General features: G+C 42.1%; 1 protein-coding gene across 5 annotated transcripts in view; it reads left to right on the forward strand.

Annotated features, from left to right (window-relative positions):
* mtmr3 (myotubularin related protein 3) overlaps positions 1 to 22,475 on the forward strand; it is a 44,746-nt gene that overhangs the window by 17,566 nt on the left and 4,705 nt on the right. For 4 of the 5 annotated variants that reach the window (XR_010013338.1, XR_010013339.1, XR_010013337.1 and 1 more), the window contains exons 4-19: positions 82 to 198; positions 3,231 to 3,313; positions 4,726 to 4,892; positions 6,011 to 6,107; positions 7,185 to 7,298; positions 7,413 to 7,615; positions 8,523 to 8,654; positions 9,618 to 9,729; positions 10,466 to 10,661; positions 11,383 to 11,568; positions 12,836 to 13,006; positions 13,280 to 13,425; positions 14,651 to 16,040; positions 16,772 to 16,882; positions 17,867 to 17,955; positions 19,179 to 19,205. Coding sequence is in view for 2 of the 5 variants with exons in the window: in XM_062998880.1 (XP_062854950.1) it covers positions 82 to 198; positions 3,231 to 3,313; positions 4,726 to 4,892; positions 6,011 to 6,107; positions 7,185 to 7,298; positions 7,413 to 7,615; positions 8,523 to 8,654; positions 9,618 to 9,729; positions 10,466 to 10,661; positions 11,383 to 11,568; positions 12,836 to 13,006; positions 13,280 to 13,425; positions 14,651 to 16,040; positions 16,772 to 16,882; positions 17,867 to 17,955; positions 19,179 to 19,205 (3,341 nt within the window). In the remaining 3 variants the exon portion in view is untranslated. The remainder of the gene's footprint in view (positions 1 to 81; positions 199 to 3,230; positions 3,314 to 4,725; positions 4,893 to 6,010; positions 6,108 to 7,184; positions 7,299 to 7,412; positions 7,616 to 8,522; positions 8,655 to 9,617; positions 9,730 to 10,465; positions 10,662 to 11,382; positions 11,569 to 12,835; positions 13,007 to 13,279; positions 13,426 to 14,650; positions 16,041 to 16,771; positions 16,883 to 17,866; positions 17,956 to 19,178; positions 19,206 to 22,475) is intronic. The other variant, XM_062998881.1, reaches the window with a different exon arrangement.

Genomic DNA, 22,475 nt, shown 5'->3' on the forward strand with positions numbered 1-22,475 from the left:
AATGTTCAGTTTATTGCTTTATGATCATGAAATCTTTCATATTTCTCAGACCTGTTTATTGATCTGGTGGTTTTGTTACAGGTGCCTTTTCCTGAACTTCATGGAGAGTTTACAAAGTATGTGGGCAGGGCAGAGGACGCAGTCGTTGCCATGTCCAGCTATCGTCTGCACATCAAGTTCAAAGAGTCTGTTGTTAATGTAAGTGTGTTTCTTTAACACAGAAAAATAAGGAACTCTAAAAAATAAGGAACTTTGACCTGAAACAATTAGTCAGTTAAAGACAGTTTGGCATACCAGACATTTTACCAGCAGTTCCAACCTAATCCTTATTACAGTTAAGAGCTGCACTGCATTTCTGGAATTCTTTCCCATAGTCTGTTTGTTTATTAGGATTTTATTGTCATGTTTTACATTTTGGTTACAAGATTCATCAGTCCAAGTTTAATGTCAAACACAGTCACAGCCAATTTTGTATCTCTATTTTACCTTACTGGAAACTGGAGCTCCTGGAGGAAACCCACACAGACACGGGGAGAACATGCAAACTCTACACAAAGGTCCCGGACTGATCCACCTGGGAATCGAACCCAGGACTTTCTTGCTGTAAGGCGACAGTGCTGACCACAGAGCCACCGTGCCGCCCCAATGCAAAAATAAATCACGTTGCATCAGCTGCAGTGCCTACTGATACGATAAAGTGCTGTGTGTTTTTTCCCTGATAATATACCAATACTATAAGAAAATTATGTAGTTAAATTAAACACCAGAGCAGCCTAGGAAATAAGAAAAGAAAAAAAGTTGTAGGTAAATGTATTTAAAAACACTGTTTTAATGGTCAGGAAACACTAAAAACATACCAGAAAGAGGAAGAAAAAAACATCACACTAAGCGTTTCTCAGTTATTTGTAGTGGTTGCTTGGTGGTTAAGGGTTCTGTGGTATTTTGCATTAACATGACACTCTTTATAAAGCCCACACTTCACTTTTCCTGTCAGGCTTTGCAGCAGCATAAAGTAACGCACTGATATAGATTTTAAAGTACTAATGTTTAATGGATTGAGAAACCAGTGGTGGCTGAGAACATCATTATTATACAGCTGCTAAATTTCGAGTTGATAATCTGTAGCTTGTGTATTATGAAGATTGCATGAAATGTACCATGATGCAATGCTGGCACAATATAGCAAGTGGCTGCAGACACTGTTGCCATAGTTACAAGACCTATCTATTTTTTTCTTAGGACGTTTACTTTCATAACAGACACAGTGTCTTTAAAAATGTATTCATACCCCTAATACCCCCCAGCCTGAGTATAAATTAGACTTAGTTTAATCTTAAATCACACACTGACATCATTCTTGTTTCTTATTGAAAATAAACAGGACAAAAAGCCTTAACAACTAATTAATCAGCCTGTTCTCTTTGCTTTGATGATATCACACACACACACACACACACACACATGTATGTATGTATGATGACACAAATTATAGTAAATAAGCACTTTCGCCTCACAGCAAGGTCCTGGGTTCGATCCCCAGGTGGTCCCAGAATGTTTGGGTCCTTTCTGAGTGGATTTTGCATGTTCTCTCTGTGTCTGTGTGGGTTTCCTCCAGGAGCTCCGTTTTCCTCCCACAGTCCAAAGACGTGCACGCGAGGTGAATCGGAGATACAAAATTGTCCATGACGGCGCAGTGGGATATTTTGCTAGCACACCAGCGCCGACATTCTGAACTCCTCGGTTTGAAACTCAGCATTGGTCGACTGGGCGCCATCTAGCGGGCATAGTTGGCAGTGCCTGCAGGGATGGATGACCGGAATATGTGAGCGGGATCTTCAAATGCTGTGTAAGTACCCTGATCGGCGGATAGAGGCGCCTGTGCAAAGTGCATGGGTAGAAAAGGGGTCCGTTAAGGGCTGCGCCCGGGGGCGTGAGCAGCAATATATATATAGTATATACAGTATATGTCCATAACCGTGTTTGACATTAAAGACTTGAACTGATGAATCTTGTGTAACCAGTAATTACCTCTCTTGTCATAAATGTAACCAAAGTGTGTAAAACATGATGTTAAAATATTTTATTTTATTATGTCTGTCTTTGATATTTGCTTGCCAGGTATTGCCCATTATCATGGTTGTAAAACTTTTATTTTAAACAAAATTCAGTTGTTAAAGCTACGGCAAACGTCCATATCGTTTGAATGTTTGTATCCATTCTAACACAAATCACTACAGACATTTATTCAAAACAGTAAATGAATGCTGTAAGTAAATGAATTCAGTGCTCTCGGAGTTCCTGTGAAAGTGTGTGTTTACACGTCACACTTCACAGCATATCTGTGTCTGTGCCTGTTAACAGTATTGGTAGTTCATGAATGATGGAGGGTAAGAAGACAGAGCAGATGTTAAGCGGAGTAGGCTTACTTTTAGGATGTGGATAAGCAATATTGTTGGGCAACTTTATTTTAAATGCTTGGCAAAAATATGGCCAAAATATCCCATCTTGGTAAAAGCTAAGCAGTTTACAAGAGCCAGTAAACATGCTGGTTTGAAGAAGCCAACATAAGTACCCTCAGAGACGGTGACTGGGGCTGACAGTGGCCGAATCAGCCTAGCCATTGGGAGGTGCACTTGTTGGTGGCTAAGTTGGTAGCACTGTCACCTCACAGCAAGAAGGTCCTGGGTTCGATCCCCAGGTGGGGCGGTCCGGGTCCTTTCAGTGTGGAGTTTGCATGTTCTCCCCGTGTCTGTGTGGGTTTCCGGTTTCCTCCCACAGTCCAAAGACGTGCAAGTTACGTGCACAATGTTAAAATCCTAATAAACAAACAAACTCTGTGTCTGTCCCAAGCCCGGAGAGAAATAGGAGATTGCGTCAGGAAGGGCATCCGGCATTAAAAACTGTGCAGTCTGGTATGCGTCTTATTATGTTATGTTCCATAACTATAGCTGTTTACAGCTGTTACAGCCTTTTTACTCATCTTTCAAATGCTCTCAGTCCTAAGATTTCCACCTTCAGTCATAAATATTGCACATTGTGTCTGTTAAACAACACAATAAATTACATATCTATATTTAGTTATATTCACTGATAAATATTCTAAAATAATCTTTGTTTAATCTAAAGTGTTATGACTTGCAGAACTGAGTATGTATATATGCTGTATTTGTACAGTATATGACCTTAAAACATCACATGATGTGGTTTCGTCTCTCCTGTCTTGTTTTCAGGTTCCTCTGCAGCTGATAGAAAGTGTGGAATGTAGAGACATATTTCAGCTCCACATCACCTGCAAGGACTGCAAGGTGGTCAGGTCAGAAAGCACAGTCGCCCACACTTTTTACACACACTCACACTCACTCTCTCTCTCTCTCTCTCTCTCTCTCTCTCTCTCCTCTCTCTCTCTCTCTCTCTCTCTGTCTCTCTGTCTTACACTATTTGGCCAACAGTATTTGGATGCTTGACCATAAACTTGTTGGACATCCTATTTATATAAACATTTTTATGTCTGGGCACTGATGTTGGTCAAGGAAGCCTCATTTGATGTTCCAGTTGGGGCGGCACAGTGGTTCAGTGGGTATCACCGTCGTGTCACAGCAATAAGGTTCTGGGTTCGATTCCTAGGTGGAGCGGTCTGGGTCTTTTCTGTGTGGAGTTTGCATGTTCTTCCCGTGTCTGTGTGGGTTTCCTCCGGGAGCTCAAGTTTCCTCCCACAGTACAAAGACGTGCAAGTGAGGTGAATTGGAGACACTGAATTGTCCATGACTGTGTTTGATATTTAAGTTGTGAACTGATGAATCTTGTGTAACCAATAATTACCTGTTCTGTCATGAATGGAATCAAAGTGTAAAACATGACGTTAAAATCCTAGTAAATAAATAAATAAAATGTTCTAGTTTATTCCAAAGCTGTTCAGTAGGGCTGAGGTCAGAGCTCTGTGCAGACCACTAGAGTTTCCTTAGATTGAGCTTTTCTTTAAGTCTTTATAGACCTTGCATTGGGAAAGAGGCACAATCATGCAGGAACAGAAAAGGGCCTTCCCCAAGCTGTTGATGATAAATGTGATCATATCATTTTTTTTATGTAATTGATTTATTACTCGTTAGCAATTGTTGAGGCTGAAGCACATGAGTTCAAAAATAACAAGAGGTGGCGCAGCGGTAAAAACACACGCTGGAACACCAGAGCTGGGATCTTGAGTGCATCATATCGAGTCCCAGCTCTGCCTGCCGGCTGGGCTGAGCAGCCACATGAACAACGATTGACCTGTTGTTCAGATGGGTGGGGTATTAAAGCTGGATAGGGACTCTCTCATAAGTAATGCAATTAGGACCTCTGCTGGCTGATTGATGGTGCCTGCTTAGAGACAGGTAAAGAGTGCTGTCAGGGTGTGTCTCTCCGTACACAGTGCTGATCCGAATTGCACTCGTCAAAGTGTAGGCGACAAGATGCATACGGCTGCCGCCCAGGGGGTAGGGGGGGTAGGTTAGCTTCGTTCTCCTAAATCAGAGCGGGGATCGGCATTGGTGGAAAGGACGCATGATGCAATTGGACGTGCTAAAAAGGGGAAAAATGCATAAACAAATTTTTTTTTTTTTTTTTTTAATAACAAGGGGTGTCCCAATACTTTTGTCCATATAGTGTTTATATAACTTTTTACGTGTAAATCAGAGTTGTTTTCACACTTGAATAGATTTGTACCTGACGTGTTGTGTTTGGCTGTAGGTGTCAGTTCTCCACTTTCGAGCAGTGTCAGGAGTGGCTGAAGAGGCTTTCGTCAGCAGCACGGCCTCCGTCCCGCTTGGAGGAGCTGTTCTCCTTCGCTTTCCACGCCTGGTGTACCGAGCAGTACAGCAGTGAGAAGGAGCAGCACAGTGATCTCTGCAGACCAGGTACTGGTCACACATGCTACTGTCTCTGTCTGTTTAAATGCATAAGGAGAGAGTTCGTTTGTTCTTACATGAACACGGACTCATTAGCACGAGGTTTACATTATATGTAAGGTAAATGCAGTATTGGTATTTCATTTAATCCTGTATGGACAGGATTATTGGGGTACCCGTACTACCCGACCATAAGCTTGTTGGACATCCCATTCCAAAAACCATTGCCAATTTGTATTGAATTGCTCTCACTTTTCTTTGTGACTTTAATAGCCTTTCATCTAGACGTTGAAGTCTGTGTTAGAATTTGTGCCCATTTAGTCAATAGAATCATTGAGGTCAGGCACCGATGTTCGAAGAAAAGGCCTGACTCACAATCCAAGGTCACAGTTCATCTCAAAAGGGTTTTGATTGGGTTAGAACAAGGGCTCTGTGTAGGCAACTGGAGCTTCTGTGCACACAACTAGTCAAAGCAATATAAAATAGCCATAATTATAAAGACACGATAAAATAAGCAGACGGAAACATAATACCTGTCTTGCTAAAATGACACATAAGTGTTAAACATGGCATTATATTCCAAAAAATAAATAAACTCGCCAAATCATGTCTTTATAGATCTTGCTTTGTGGGTCATTACTAAAGGGGCATCATGCTGAAGAAGAAAGGGGAATTCCCCAAAATGTTGCCAAATTTTAAAAGCATATAATTTACCTTATATAATTTTTATACAACTGTTAGCAATGGAGTCATTAGAATGGGTGTCCACATACTTTGGCCCTATATACTTTTAGTGGGAAATAATATGTCTGGACCTGCACAAACTAATAGTTATGAGGATTGCAAGCCAGGCCCCACACCACTGGCTTGACCCCACTATTAAACTTGCGGCTAAAAAGATTTAAACCCCACTAGTCATGTTCTAAAATGTAGTAAAAAGCATACCTAGAGCAGAGCTGCATCTCTATATTAATGCTCATGTTTTTTTTTTATCTCGCATGTCCAACAAATTTGACCATATGTTGTATCTATTTGTTGTTTCTTTTTAATCATAAAGTTTATAGGCCACTTGTTTGTGGGACATTTTCACTGTAACACAACTAACTCTCTCTGGTCTTCTCCACTAGGGGATCATGTGACCTCTCGGTTTCGCAACGAGGTGGAGCGAATGGGCTTTGACACACAGAACGTGTGGAGGATATCGGAGATCAACAATAAGTACAAGTAGGTGGTTTTATTAATGTATTATGTATTCAGAAGGTTTTAAACTATATTTATACACTATATGGACAAAAGTATTGAATTCAGTTTCATTCTGTCTAATTGCCACACGTGTATAAAATCACACACATAGCCATGCAGTCTGCCTTTACATTCGTAAAAGAATGGTTCTTCTTAAGAGCTTACTGAATTTGAGTGTAGTACTGTAACAGGATGCCAAAGTTGCACCAGGCCAGTTCATGAAATGTCCAACTGTGAGTGGTTTTATTGAAATAAGAAGCGTTTAGCAACCACACCAACTCAGCCATTAAGTGGCAGCCATGTAAAGTGCTTCCAATTTTGTGGAAACAGTTTGGGGAAGGCTATTTTCTGTTCCACCATGACTGTACTCCAGCAAGGTCCATAACAGCGTGGTTCGGTGAGTTTGGTGTGGAACAACTTGACTGTCCAGCAGAGAGCCCTGACCTCAACCCCATCAAACACCTTTGGGATGAACTAACTGGTACTGAGACTGTGAGCCAGGCCCTTTCAGCCAGCATCAGTGTCTGACCTCACAAATGCTCTTCTCTATGAACAGGCCCAGAGGAATGGAAGCTGTTATACGTTTACATTGTACATTTTCGGCATTTAGCAGATGCCTTTATCCAAAGCGACTTACAGTACTGTTACAGTATACAGTCTGAGCAATCAAGGGTTAAGGGCCTTGCTCAAGGGCCCAACAGCAGCAACCTGTCAGTAGTGGGGCTTGAACCAGCGACCTTCTGATTACTAGTCCAGTACCTTAACCACTAGGCTACGACTTGCATAGCTGGGAATGTAATTGCCTATGGATTAATATATGGATTAATAATACTGTATATTAATGCCTAAATGGATTTTACATTATGGGCTGTCATAAAAGCTCCTGTATGTGTAATGTCAAGGTGTCCCAATACATAGTCCATACATTGTGTATGTTGGTTTGTTGATGGCCATATATGACCCCGGATTAAAATGGACTTCATATTAAAATAGAATTTAGATGTCATTAAGCAAATTTCATGCCCCAATGCTGATGCCTTCTGTCTGCTCTTCTGCCAGGATGTGTTCCAGCTATCCACAGATGCTTGTGGTGCCCGCCTGGATCAGCGATAAGGAGCTGGAGAATGTGGCAGCCTTCCGCTCCTGGAAGAGGTTTCCAGCTGTAGTGTACAGGTCTGTGTGTGTGTGTGTGTGTGTGTGTGTGTGTGTGTGTGTGTGTGTGTGTGTGTAACTGTGATCATCTATCTATCTATGTTAAACATCTATTTCTGTATTGAATCTTTTCAGGCACCTGAGCACGGGTGCAGTGATAGCACGCTGCAGCCAGCCTGAGGTGAGCTGGTGGGGCTGGAGAAACGCAGACGACGAGCACCTCGTTCAGTCCATCGCCAGAGCATGTGCCATGGACAGCAGCTCACCTAGAGCATTCATCAACGGCTCATTCTCACGCGACTTCCCCAATGGGCATGACCTCTCAGATGTGGACTTTGGTTAGTTATTATTTCATTGCACTACATTTTTGTTTGGCATTTAGGAGATGCTTTTATCCAAAGCGACTTGCAATCTGGACCAAATACAATCCAAGCAAATGCGGTTTGAAGGCTTTGCTCAAGGGCCCAACAGTGGCAAATTGGCTGTGGTGGAGTATGAACCAGTGACCTTCCAACTTTAGTCTAGTAAAGTTATCCACTGAGCCACCTCTGCCCATGCTGTCAAAGAATAATATAACTGCCCTGTTGCACTAGCCATGCCCTCATACTCATATATCAGTTTTATACAGAACATTCATTCATTCATTCATCTGTTTTACCACCGCTTTATCCTGTTTAGGGCACCTAGGGCAATTTTAAGTAGATCCAATTAACTTGACTGCATGTCTTTGGGCTGTGGGGGGGAAACTGGAAGAAACCCTTCAGACACAGGGAGAACATGCAAACTTCACACGTAAATCAGCCCCAGGACCTCTTTCTGTGAGGTGACAGTGCTACCCACCAAGCCACTGTGCCACCCTTTTACAGGACATTCAAGGGTGTTTTAGGCAGAATGCTGCAGAATTGCACCTGAGTGCAAACAGGTACTGAGCAGATTTAGATTTAGCTTCTCCACTTCAACCACAGACCTACAGTTCTAGTCAAAAGTGAGCACTAGTCAGTCATAATTTCTAACAATGAATTAGGTTGAACCACAAATTTCAGAAGCATTTTTGAACCAAAGGATGACTCTAGATTGCTGCATGTATGTTTTTAGATAAGTTAAACAAGAAACAGAACCAGAATTGATTAATTGTGGTCACACAAAAAACATGCGGAAATAATTAAACACTCAATACTGGCATGGTATACAAGTCTCTTATACGTGTACGAAAACTTCAAATATACATTTTACTTTGTGTTTCAGACTCTTCCATGACAAACAGTTCGGAAGTTGAATCTTTGGCCATACAGCCTCATAAGCTTTTGATTTTGGATGCCAGGTCTTATGCTGCAGCAGTGGCCAATAGAGCTAAAGGAGGAGGCTGTGAGTGTCCAGGTAAAATAAAAACTTTAATGGACATGTATAAGATGTAAAACCTAAAAATCTATATAGCAAAAAAGGTGAACTAATAAATCCAGATTTCTAGGGGTCAATTCGGGAAAAAACTGTTCTCTGTCCAATTCTATAAATGTTTTTATTGGTGGTTTTTTGTAATACATTGGGTGTATAACATGGTTTCAAACACCTATAAGGCATATCATTATGACCACCTTTCTAATATTGTGTTGGTCCCCCTTTTGCTGCCAAAACAGCCCTGCAACCGTGATGCTCTGTGTATTCTGACACCTTTCTATCAGAACCAGCTTTAACTTCTTCAGCAGTTTGAGCTACAGTAGCTCGTCTGTTAACCTTCACTCCCCACATGCATCAGTGAGCCTTGGTCGCCCATGACCCCGTCGCCGGTTTACCACTGTTCCTTCTTTGGACAACTTTTGATAGATACTGATTACTGCAGACCGGGAACACCCCACAAGAGCTGCAGTTCTGGAGATGCTCTGACCCAGTCGTCTAGCCATCACAATCTGGCCCTCGTCAGACTCGCTCAAATCCTCGCGCTCGCCCATTTTTCCTGCTTCTAACATCAACTTTGAGGATAAAATCGGTGGTCGGTGTATGTTGTCTTAATAGGTTGCTGTTTTTTTAAACTTTACAAAAATTTATAAATCTTATATGAGACTAAATGGAGTATAATCATAATTGCTCTATGCCTTGTGTAACAGGAACATACTGAATTTTGTATGATTTTATTTTTAACTACATTACTGCATTTGTGTATTTTTAATAGTATGATAAGTCATATTGTAGTCTATTAAAGCACCCAGACTTGCTTTAAGCAGAACCCGAACCCTTGTTTTCAGACCAGATCAGTACCCGGGCTTAAAAAAGGACAACTGTAAACCACCCATATTTTACATCACGGTGTCAGGAAGTTCATGTTTTTTTTGCTCTTTTCTTTAGAATACTACCCTAACTGTGAAGTGGTCTTCATGGGCATGGCCAACATCCATTCCATCCGCAAGAGTTTTCACTCTTTGCGGTTCCTTTGTACCCAGATGCCCGACCCTGCCAAGTAAGTTTGTCATAATACAGCAGACCTAAATGTCAACCGGAGCGTCCTTGGTTAGAAAGCTATGAACTTGATGTCTTTATGTATATATGTTACACCCACCTCATCTTAAGAGTTTCTTAGGCTCTGTTTATACCAAGTCTATATGCAACTGTAATATTGCAGTGCAAAACTTCCATTTTCAACATTTTACAGTATCGTCAGTGACCTTTTGATTTAATTGAACTTCATTTGGCTTGCAAATCCTTATAACGTCACTAAATTGAAATATAAAATGTCTCACACTGAGATTCAAGTTGGCAATCCGGCCCAAGCAGTGACAGAGCGTGATGATGAGGTGCATCAGGGTGGCACCGTGACTAAGTGGGTAGCACTGTCGCCTCGCAGCAAGAAGGTCCTGTGTTCGATCCCCTGGTGGGGCGGTCTGGGTCCTTTCTGTGTGCATGTTCTCCCCGTGTCTGCGTGGGTCTACTCCAGGTGCTCCGGTTTCCTCCCACAGTCCAAAGACGTGCAAGTGAGGTGAATTGGAGGCACTAGATTGTCCATGACTGTGTTTGATATAACCTTGTGTGACCTGATGAATCTTGTGTATCGAGTGACTATCGTTCCTGTCATGAATGTGACCAAGGTGTGAAGCATGACGTTAAAGTTTTAATAAACAAAGAAACAATTAATAAGGTCTTTACAGTAGCTCCTGTGCTGTGTGTGTGTTGACTGTGGTTCTTTGCTTTGTCTTCAGCTGGTTGTCAGCTCTGGAGAGCACCAAGTGGCTACAGCACTTGTCTCTGTTGCTGAAAGCTGCTTTGTTAGTGGTAAACGCCGTTGACCGTGACCGCAGGTCTGTGCTGGTCCATTGTTCAGATGGATGGGACCGCACTCCTCAGATAGTGGCACTGTCAAAACTTCTGCTTGACCCTTACTATCGCACAATCGAGGTAAGCTAATTCATTATTCTTAAGAAAAGAAGAATAAGATGTTTGATTATTAATCTTGAATGGATGATCTTAACATTTGCACAGTCTGTTCAGGGTGGCACGGTGGGTAGCACTGTTCTCCCCGTGTCTGCGTGGGTTTTTTCTAGGAGCTCCGGTTTCCTCCCACAGTCCAAAATCATGCAAGTGAGGTGAATTAGAGATACAAAATTGTCCATGAATGTGTTAGACATTAAAACAGCACACTCGTATCTGCCCTTATATTAAAATAAAACAGAAACTTCAGATGTAAGAACCAATCATGTGCATGTATTCGCCTGATTGGCCAATAGCACTGCTGGAATTTAAACCCTGGATCTCCAGATCTCAGCAGTGGTGGATTAACATATTTGCTGCGGTGCCACCTGAGGACCCTTATTTGATGCTGCAAATGCTGTTGTTAATTACAGTGCTAAAAAACGGACAGTGTTAAGCAGCATCCCAAATTTAAATTTAGGTTTTAAGATCAGCGTTATTATGTAGGGATTGAATAATTGTGACATGACTACTTACAAACCATCCTGCTACTCTAAAATACTAAATTCATTTTCTTTGCTTATTTGTGTTATAATCAAACTGATAAAGACTTCATTTAAATCATTATTTTCTTTTGGGGGTTGACTTTTTCTGATTGTGACTGTATCTAGTAACTGCAGTGCTTAACTGTGGCTCTTCTGCTGACCAGGGTTTTCAGGTGCTGGTGGAGACGGAATGGCTGGACTTTGGCCATAAGTTTGCCGAACGCTGCGGGCACGGAGAGAACGCCGAGGATCTGAACGAGCGCTGTCCTGTGTTCCTGCAGTGGCTGGACTGTGTGCACCAGCTCCAGAGACAGTTCCCCTGTTCTTTTGAGTTCAACGAGGCCTTTCTGGTAACTGACGTGCTCTAATTGATTACAGCTTCAGACGAACAGAGTAATAAAATATTTATATTTTGGAACCACAGAGAGAAATGATCTGATCTATTCAGTCGCTTCTGAATTAAAACCTTCAAGTTGTCCATGTTTTTGTTAAACACAGTGTATATTGAAGCGCATCGGATATGGAAATAATATTAAAATAATGAAATATCATAATTCGGGCACTCTGTTGACACAGCAATAAAAAATAAAAACACACTAGCACACCAGAACTGACATTTTAAACTTGAAAGTTCGAATCTCAGCACTGCTTCCAACAGGCTTGGCACCTATAGGGACAATGATTGACTCGCCTATAGGATGGGTTTTGCTTGAGGGGATTCCTCATAACGGCTGCAATCACGACCTCTGCTGGCCAGTGGTAGCTCAGTGGTAAAGGCACTGGACTAGGATCAGAAGGTTGCTGGTTAGAGCCCCAAAACTATCAAGTTGTCACTCTTGGGCTCTGAGCCAGGTCCACAATTGTAAGTTGCTTTGGCAAAAAAGTGGCAAAAATGTGGGCAGTGGTAGCTCAGTAGTTAAGATAGACTAGTAATCAGAAGGTTGCCAGTTCAAGCCCCACCACCGCCAAGAAATTACAAAATTACAAATATGGTGGATGAATGCTGAGCAACGAATGAGTTCTTTTTAAATGTAAATAAATAGATTTTTAATTTGTATAAAGGTGCACAAGTGTCAAACTTTGACTTGTCAGTACAGTTTAATCGTTTTCGGTACATCGAGGGAGATGTTAGCTGGCATGTTAATGGTTTGTGCCACCTCAGCCCATTGATTTGAATGACCTGAGGTTAACTGCGTTAGCTTAGACGTAATTGCTGTCTAAATCGTGTCTGAATAACCTGCCTTAAAAGTTCAGGGTCTTATTAGAATTCTCTCTACTTAGGCAGCTGCCCAGGTAGGTCATAGGCAGCAAGGCCGCTCACTAGGTTTTTGAACAGACCCCTGATGTGTCCTCCTAACCCTGCACATTTCCAAACAGGCTCAGTAATCATGGCTGGGTGTGGCTAGTGAAATTGAACCCTATTTACTGTTGAATTTGGTTAACTGGTTGATCTACCAGTACCTACATACGTAGAGGTCAGGTAGGGCTGAACAGCATTTTTCATTCGTTCTTAAGAGAAGCATTTCGTGTTTGCTTGGGCCATTTGTCTTTAATATTTAAAGTGATTTGATGATCGAAGACTTAAAGCACTGTATGTGTGTATGTGTTTGCTTTCAGGTGAAGCTGGTGCAGCACACATACTCGTGTCTCTTTGGCACGTTTCTGTGTAACAGTGGGAAGGAGAGAGAGGACCAACACATCCAGGAGAGAACCTGCTCAGTGTGGTCCCTGCTACGGCCAGCCAACCGCTCCTTTAAAAACATGCTCTACTCCTCACACTCGGAGACTGTAAGAACTTACCACTCTTCCTTTCTTTTTACACTTCCTGTTTTATCTGTTCTTACAAAGCATCAGACTGTTCTATATATTTTGCCCTTTGACTGCACTGATATTTTAACATTTATTATTTAGTAATTCTGTAGTGCTTCTCTTTTGGGAAATCTTAGCAGTCCCGAATGTTTGCTTTTATGCCCTCGTACTCGGAAAGATCATTCACCATAGACTGGCACCTAAGCACACCAGAGCTCAGTTTCTGCCTCTCTCACTGTTTAATCTCTTTAGGTTTTGCACCCTGTTTGCCATGTGCGTAACCTGCTGCTGTGGACAGCAGTGTACCTGCCCAGCTCATCACCCACAACACCCTCAGACGACTCCTGTGCCCCATACCCTCCAACTGGTGCCAACCCTGAAGACCAACCTCTGGGCAGGTAGGACTGAAGTTCAGTCTGAGAGATAAAATACTTAGACACTTCTTAATGTTTGTCGAGAATGTTTAAACCAGTTGTTTTGGTTAGTTTTTCATTTTTAATACAGCAATTACAAATATGTGTATTTTTCTAGACATGGAAGGTAAATAAGCTTTGAACTCAAAACATGATAACACTATATGTAAGGCCCTACCTAATTTACAGCCATAAAAATTGCGTCACGGACCTTGAAACAAGCCTTTTCCCGTGTAATGTGCAATTTGCAGTGAAATTCAAACCTTAAGTTTTGTGTTAAGTGATTTAAAATTTTTCATTCACGTAGTGTTCATGTACCTCGCGTTTACAAGTTAATTTGCATTATGAGGCATCCTAGCAATCCTATGGCAATTCAGTTAAAGTCTAAAGCAGCTAAAAACATGACTCGGGTAACTGAGTTTGAAAACTCTGTAGAGGCTGGGGGGACATTAAGTCTCGCACCGTCGTTGGATGTTTTAGGTTTACAATCGTAGCTTTCATTTATTCCATCGTTCCATTTATGAGTGTTATTTAATGACAATGTCGTAAAATGTGGCACTTTCCTTTTAAAAAGGAGGGGTGAAGGTCCGTGAAATTAGGAGGGCCCTATAACTGTAACACTTAATACCATTTAGAGCTTTTTTTTTTGTTTAAACAGTAGAAAGTTTATGGCACCAAACTGTGACCTATGCAAGAGGAGATTGATTATGGATGCTACCAAAAAGTTAATGGCAACTTTAAAGGACTTACGAGTCCTCATAACTAAGATCTTAGCTGCATCTTATTTTCAGTTTGCATAAAACTACAAATGAGACGTAGGTTTTTAAACTGAACCCAGAGCATAACATTTGACAAAAAACAAAAACATGAAGTGTGGTGTTTCTCTGTACTGGGAACTAGGGAATTGGTAGGGATTGAAGGGAATTGGATGCTGCCAACTATATCCAAACACACTAATGGCTGTAATCTAAGCAAAAAAAAATGGCTATGTGATCTATTGAAACTAGGGACTGATTAATTATATCTAAAAACGACCAGAATAATAGGATTGAAAAATACATTTTGAGATGTCTTAAGCTGGAAAAATATTCAGATTTCAGGCTTTAAGGCTTAAGAACTTTCACAGTGTTATTATGAGTCTAAAATAAGTTTGAAGCATTAAAACTTACTCAAACGTACTTAAAATTATCACATTTTTGCCTTCGAACAGGCGTCCCAAGACCCGCTCTTTTGATAACCTGCCCAGTGCGTGTGAGGTCGGGAATTCTCTGGCCTCCAACAGACGTTCCAGTGACCCCAGTCTGAACGAAAAGTGGCAGGACCATCGCAGGTCCCTGGAAATCAACATAGTGACTGGAAATGATGACACCACCCCACCAGAACCAGAAGGGTGGCCAAATGGCCATCTGGGGGCGGGACTTAATAGATCCACACCTGATAGTGATGCAGAGAATGGAGTGTGTTCTCAGGATGTTAATCGCTTGAGGTTGCCCGTAGGGGAGGGGGTGGAAGCCGAGCTGTCGGTGGGCATGGCAGTGGGGCAGATGGAAAATATTCTACAGGAGGCTGCAGCAGACAGTCTGAGAGATGCTAAAGTGGAAAATGCTAACAGTCTCGCTCTTCTCAGTGATGCTGGGATTCAGAACAGTTCTGATGCTGATTCGGCTGAGATTAAGAGAAATGGGGTTGTCAAGGGGTTTGAGGTGCCTTCACATAATGGCAATGAAGGTCTGAATGAGGCAAAACTCAATGGATTCTGTTTAGCGACCGAAGACAAGTCATGTGATTCAGTGACACAGTTACCTCAGGCTCCAGGTGAATTGAATGCCACAGAGAATCAGGAAGTGGACGAGCTTGGGCAAGACGTTTTGGAGAAATGCACCACAGGGGAGGATTCAAATCCTCACAGCACTTTAAGTCCTGTTCACTCCACCTCTCCCACCATCAGAACTATGACTAATGGCTACGGGAAAGAGTCCAACATGGAGTGCAGTACACTCATTCCATCACCAGAGACCACACAACCTGTTTCAGAAGCTGCTGAGAAGCGTCTGTCTCTTCTAGAAAGCTCCACAGAAACGCTCACTGAAGATCCGGGCAACCGAGTAGAGACTCTCGTACCCACGCCCATCTCTGCACAGCCCGAAACAGAACCCACGTGCCTGAAACGCAGCCCTGAATCAGATCACGAGTCGCACGGCACTCCTAGAATATTAAACGGTGCCGCCAGGCAACCGTCCCTCGGTGCCTTCCCTTTCTCCTCCGCTCCAGCCGAACCACTCCACCCCGTGTGTAACGGTGACTCCTCCGACCCAGAGCCCTCCACCCCTCAGAGAGCTCTTCTGAGTCGCCAGCTCTCCGTGACCAGTTGCAGCTGCTCCGCCCAGCGCTGCACGCACTCGGGACGCAGCCACCTGGACGACGACGGCCTCACGCTGCACACGGACGCGGTGCAGCAGCGCCTGCGCCAGATCGAGGTCGGTCACCAGCTCGAGGTGGAGGCTCTGAAGAGGCAGGTGCAGGAGCTGTGGAGTCGGCTGCAGAGCCAGAAAACGGCAGTGATGCAGCGCTGCCTTAACGGAGACCTGGGAGATGAAGTGGTGAGCATGTTCTGGTTGTGATGGACCACGTGGCCCTAGATAAACAGCGTTATTAGAACTTGTAAGAGTTTTATTGTTTTTCTGTGCCTCTAAAATGGTCTAACAATGTAAACATTTATGTTGGTGGAGGAGTGCAAGTTCTAATTTGAATGATGGCATAACGGAAGTGTCCTGGTAAGAATGATTGAACTCACAGACTAATCATGAGTCAGCATCTGAAAGTAAATTCATATAACAGTATAATGGTTTTCATGCTGCAGCTGTTTTCTTTAAATCCCACCAGAGGTTTAAATCTGGACAGATGTCAGGACTGATTCTTTAACCAGGAATTAATAACTTTGGTTGATTTGGAAATATGCTTGTGATCCTTGCTGGAAAGTCCACCAAATTATCACCAAGTGCAAGGTTCAGTTTTACCACAGAAGACAAACATTCCTCCTCAAAATGGCTTATAAATGCATGATTCTGGTCACACAGTAAAGATTGCCAGTCAGTGCAGCAGCAAAGCATCCCCACATCATCACTGAACTTGCCCTTTTAATAAATTAACATCATCTTCTCTCAGTTTTTGTAACAGCTCCGTGGTTTTCATCATGGTTGCAACACACCTAGAAACTCCTGGGGGCTGGGGGGCATTTGAATGCATCTAATGGCAAACGTTAATGCTGTCATGTAATTGTTCATCTATTTTGTAGATTGTAATCCGATTTTTCTTTCTCTTCCTGTGTCAGACCTCAATTGCAGACTCCGACTTTAACCTGGACCCAAACTGCCTGTCTCGCTGCAGTACAGAGCTCTTTTCAGACACCAGCTGGGAACAAGTAGACAAGCAGGACACAGAGGTACTCTCTCTATAGATGTAAAAAATCTCAGTGATGCTTTTAAAAAATAATAAAAAAAATTATAATGCAGTAAATAATAAACTAAACTGACTGTTGATTTTAAGCGGTTCTGTGTAGTGTGTTCGTCGTTATTTAAAATGCATTGGGTTAGAAATTATCATAAAAGCTAATAACGTGCAAATAAAACGGTGTTTTAAAATTGAATAGGGAAGCTTAGGTGGCGCAGTGGTAAAACACAAACTAGCACACCAGAGCTGACATCTCAAACTTGTGGGTTCGAATCTCAGCTCTGCTACCGACAGGCTGGGCACCTACACAAACAACAATTGGCTTGTTCGTAGGGAGGGTGCTGGAGGGGATTCCTCATAACTGATGTAATTATGACCTCTGCTGGAAGGCACGGTGGCTCAGTGGGTAACAGTGTCGCCTAACAGCTAGAAGGTCCTGGGTTTCGAATCCCAGGTGTGGCGGTCCGGACCCTTTCCTTGTGGAGTTTGCATGTTCATCCTGTGTCTGTGGGGGTTTCCTCCCACAGTCCAAAGACGTGCAAGCGAGTACAAGTGAATTGGAGATACAAAATTGTCCATGACTGTGTTTGATATTAAAATTGTGAACTGATGGATCTTGTGTAACTAACTGTTCTTGTCATGAATGTAACCAAAGTGTAAAACATGACGTTAAAATCCTAATAAATAAGAAAATGACCACTGTTGGCTGATTGATGGGGATAATGTGATCAGTATGTGACTGTCCATGCGCTAGTCTGATCCACGTAGGAACCTGCATTATGCAGGGGAAAAGATGCAGGCAGCTACTGCACACGTGTCGGAGGGGGCGTGTGTTAGCCATGGCTCTCCTCAATCAGGAGTGGATGTCAGCATCAGTAGAGAGGAAACGTAATGCAATCGGGTAATTGGATACGACTAGATTGGGAGGGAAAAAAATAGTAAAAGTGGTGTGTGTGTGTGTGTGTGTGTGATGCAGGTGACCCGGTGGTACCCCGATCATCTGGCTGCACAGTGTTACGGCTGTGAGAGAGGATTCTGGCTGGCCACTAGAAAGCATCACTGCAGGTAACAGCACGAGCTGGTAAAAGTCTGCCCAAAGCTTCTTTATTATGTGTTTGCCACAGGCCAGGGCGTGGTAGACCTGATATAAGCTTTATTATGGTTAGTTAACACAAAGCTCTAGTGAAATGGGAATTATTATTTATTTATGAATGACTTTCTGAGGCCTGCATGAGTGTCAGTGTTGTAAGCATATACACATTCAGCTGAAGAAATAAACACACTGAAGAATGATCTACGTATCTACGCACTTTTGGGTAGTAGGTGAGCATGTAACTAGGGTGAAAATTGCTTTTGATAGAAAATTGAGTTTTGTTAGTTTTTGTTGTTTTATTTATTTAATTAATAAAAGAATTTTAGGCTGGTGTGGCTGGTTGTCTTATGCCTAGTTCACACTACACGATTTTTGCCCTGATTTTCGCTCGCCGACTGGTTGGCGCTAGATTTGCCGCTCGGGAGAAACTCGGCGTTCGCTCGCCAATCGAAACTCTGCTCTCAATCGCTATGTGTGAACGCTCGGCGAATGAAGATATTTATCTAGCTTGCTAAATATCTGGATATGAGTCGGCCGATGAGTGCTATGTCGAACAGCCAATAAGAACGCAAGATACCGGGTGAGAGGAAACGTTTACGAGTTGTAAAAAGGTGGGACAGGGGCTTAATATAGTTTATATCAGAATACATCGGCAAACACACAAGTTTTACAGTATTCTGACCTTATCGTTCTTTACAAAACACCAACGTTTCATTGCAAACAATATTTATTAACCTCCAACTCACTATAGAACTATCCATGCTGGTCACATAACCAAATCCATGCAAATTAATTTATTTTTTCTCCTTGATTTTACGCTGCACATCAGCGCACAAACTTTGATCGCTCGCTACTTGTTGACGTACATTTTTGGACGTGGTATCATTAAACCCCTCGTCACTTCTCGCGTTTGTTTTCGTGACAGAACGTAGTTTGGGAGACCAGAGAAGCTCGCCTGCGATTCCAGTTGGTGATAGATGGTGTAGTGTGAAACCCCCTATCGCCGATCAGTCGTGTAGTGTGAAATATACACCGACCTGAAAGACTCCCGATTACAAGAGATCCAGTCGTGTTATGTGAACTGTACAGCGACCTGACGACTTGGAAAGTCGTGTAGTGTGAACTTGGCATTAATGGCATTAAGAGATACGACTTGTAGCAACTTGTCGTTTTTTTCCTCCTCTTTCCATCACAGAAGCAAGGAGTGTGTGGAGGAGGCCTGGTGAGGAAACGATACTCACTGTCTTGCTTTCTCATTTTCTCTCATATCACCTCTTTACTGTCTTTTTGATCTGGTGTTGCTTTAGGAGCCACCTTTCAGAAGTGTATTTTACTCCCTAACCCCTTTAATAATTGGCTACATTTTTGTTATTACTTCATTTACAGTAATAAGTATGGGTAACATTTACCACCAATAAACTCTACAAGATCCATCCTACTATAAAAACAGACAGAATTCAATACCCCAAAAACAATGGGAACAAATCATTTACACAAGATGCCGTATTGGACAGACCTACCTCACTCATAACTACCTGCTAAAGGGAGACCAGGCCGCCACAAGAACCTCTGTTAAACACATTCTCTACTCATGCCAAAAGATAAATAACACCAGAACAACATTTTACAATACAAACAACTACAAATAAATCATCACATCAGTCCCCTCCCAAAAACTGCTTACATTCTTAGAAGCAATAGGACTTAAAATATCTCTCAATATAAGATCAATTACATATATAAATCAATTAAACTATTTACCCTCATAGTCACGCAAACACTCCTACCACTTGACACACAAGTAAAGAAAGTAAATCGACCCCCTACTTCGATGTTTAAAGACTGAATCTATTATTCAGCCATGATAACAGCCATAGCAGCTAACATGGCATTAAGAATCAAACAAACGTCATTTGCAATAAGTTTTCTTTTTAGCGTAAGGAACTTCATGGCAAATATAATACAGTGAGATATTTATTTGTATGAGTTTATTAAGTGATGTTTTACAACCGTAGACTTGGTGCTTTCTATTTTTTTTTTGGTCAGTTAATGCAATTCATACCTCTTAGACATTAATTATCAGCTATAAAATATGGTTAAATACAATAGAATTGTTTTGTTGCCCATAACAATCAGTAATTAATATGAGTTTTTATGCTCGGCAAGGGCACAGTGGCTCCGTGGGTAGTACTGTCGCCTCACAGCAAGAAGGTCCTGGGGTTCAATCCCCATGTGGATTGGTCCGGGTCCTTTCTGTGTGCAGTTTGCATGTTCTCCCCATGTCCGGTTTCCCCCCACAGTCCAAAAACGTGCAGATAAGGTAAATTGGAGATACAAAATTGTCCATGACTGTGTTTGATATTAAACTTGTGAACTGATGAATCTTGTGTAACCAGTAACTACCTGTCCTGTCATGAATGTAACCAAAGTGTGTAAAACATGAGGTTAAATTCCTTATAAAATAAATACACTCGGCAAAATCGCTCAATAGTTTGATGCTCATATTTTTTTTTTAATGCAGCAGTGGGATGTGACCTAACAGTCCCATAAAATTTATAATATTCACCTTTTGACTCCATCAGTGAATGACCAGTCAGAACAGAAGTCCTTCTTTGATTAGACTAAAGAGCAAATTTAGTATCTATGACACTTTTTTAAAGTACCCAGTCCTGAACAAGCTGGTGGAGAGGTGTGAGAGTGCATGTTGAGTTTTGTGAGTACAGTGTGAGGAAACTGTGCATGTTTGTATAAATGTGCTCTGTATGAAGACGTTTAGGCCTGTTGCATATGAATGTTAAGTAATCATCATGTGGTAAATGACATTAATTAGCTCGAATAATCAGTGAATTAATTAATTCGGTTTGTTTATGCCACAGTCAATTGAGAATTATGTGCCGTTTTAATAGCTGTTAGAAATCTGTTACACAAAGGGACTAAAGGTGCTGATCCATCACAGAGCCCAGTTCACTACACAGCTGTATATTTAGCTGGCTATTTTTATGCATTTACCTCCCAGTTTCTTTTTATAATAATAATTACATCAACAAATTGTAGCACAAGCACAAACACGAAATAAACTTGTACACGATTTCCCTCTTGTGGAGGCTTTACGTTACACATTGTAACCACAGTGGGACCAGATTGCCACCATTTTCCTAAATGAAGTATATTTTGTTTTGTGTTTCTTTTTGATGCATTATTTGTGTTACCTGGGTCACGGTCAAGATCATGGACAAAATGTGGGTCTCCCTGCACTAGGCGACCGCTTCTTTTACCTGCTGGGTTTATGTGGGAATCTGTATCGTGCACCCATCTCCATTATCCCTGTATTATTGTGCAGGCATTATTGATCAGCCAGCAGAAGTCCCCAGTCATTGTCCATGTTGACGCTTAGCCGTCCTATAGCAGAGCTGAGATTTAAACTGGTGAACTCGAAATGTCAGCACTGGTGGTGCTTTACCACTAGGCCACCCAATCGCCGATGCTGGCTGTGTGAGAAGATAACCTAGCTCACATTAACAGTGTTTATTAAATCAGATTATTGGCTTGTGTGCTTCTATAAATCCATTTTTCTTTAGATCTGAGTTTTGGTTTGAATTCACTTTGGATGTGTTCTGTGAACAGTGTCTACCATGCTGATAGACCTCACAAAGTAATCAGCTGTTATCCTTGTAAATAATTAAAAACAGCTGAGCCACAGATGTTTTGCAATTTCGTTACGCTTGTTCCGAGGCTTTGGTTTCACTCACTCACTTTCTTAACCGCTTATCCAATTAGGGTCGCGGTGGGGTGCTGGAGCCTGTCCCAGCTTTTAATGGGCACAAGGCACAGAGTAACACCCTGGACAGGGCGCCAGTCCATCGCAGGGCAGACACACATACACACACACACACATTCACCTATAGGGCAATTCAGTCTCTCCAATTAACCTGACTGCGTGTTGTTGGACTGTGGGAGGAAACTGGAGCTTCCGGAGGAAACCCACGCAGACACGGGGAGAACATGCAAACTCCGTACAGAAAGGACCCGGACCGCCCCGCCTGGGGATCGAACCCAGGACCTTCTTGCTGTGAGGCGACAGTGCTACCCACTGAGCCACTGTGCCGCCCACTTTGGTTTCAGTACTACTTTATTTGAAATGTGCTATCCTTGACAATAACATGTTAAAACTATATATCAATAAGGGGGTAAATACTTTTCAAAGTGCTGTACTATCACAGAAACATAAAATGTATTTAAAAAAAGATTAATTATATTCATGACAGTTGTTGGTGACAGGCCTAATGCTACGTACACTGGTGCATGATTATTGTATATCGACTTTGTGACATCACAAACACGCATTTTGAAAGCTGTGGATTTTTTGCAGATCATTTTTTCTGCTAGTAACTGATTAACCTAAACATCACTGCTGGTGAACTTAAACATCGCTTGCATGTGGCTGCATTTTTGCTGAATAAAGCGCACTCCTTATACACCGATCAGCCATAAC

The sequence above is a fragment of the Trichomycterus rosablanca genome, chromosome 7 (assembly GCF_030014385.1).
Source record: "Trichomycterus rosablanca isolate fTriRos1 chromosome 7, fTriRos1.hap1, whole genome shotgun sequence".
NCBI lineage: Eukaryota > Metazoa > Chordata > Actinopteri > Siluriformes > Trichomycteridae > Trichomycterus > Trichomycterus rosablanca.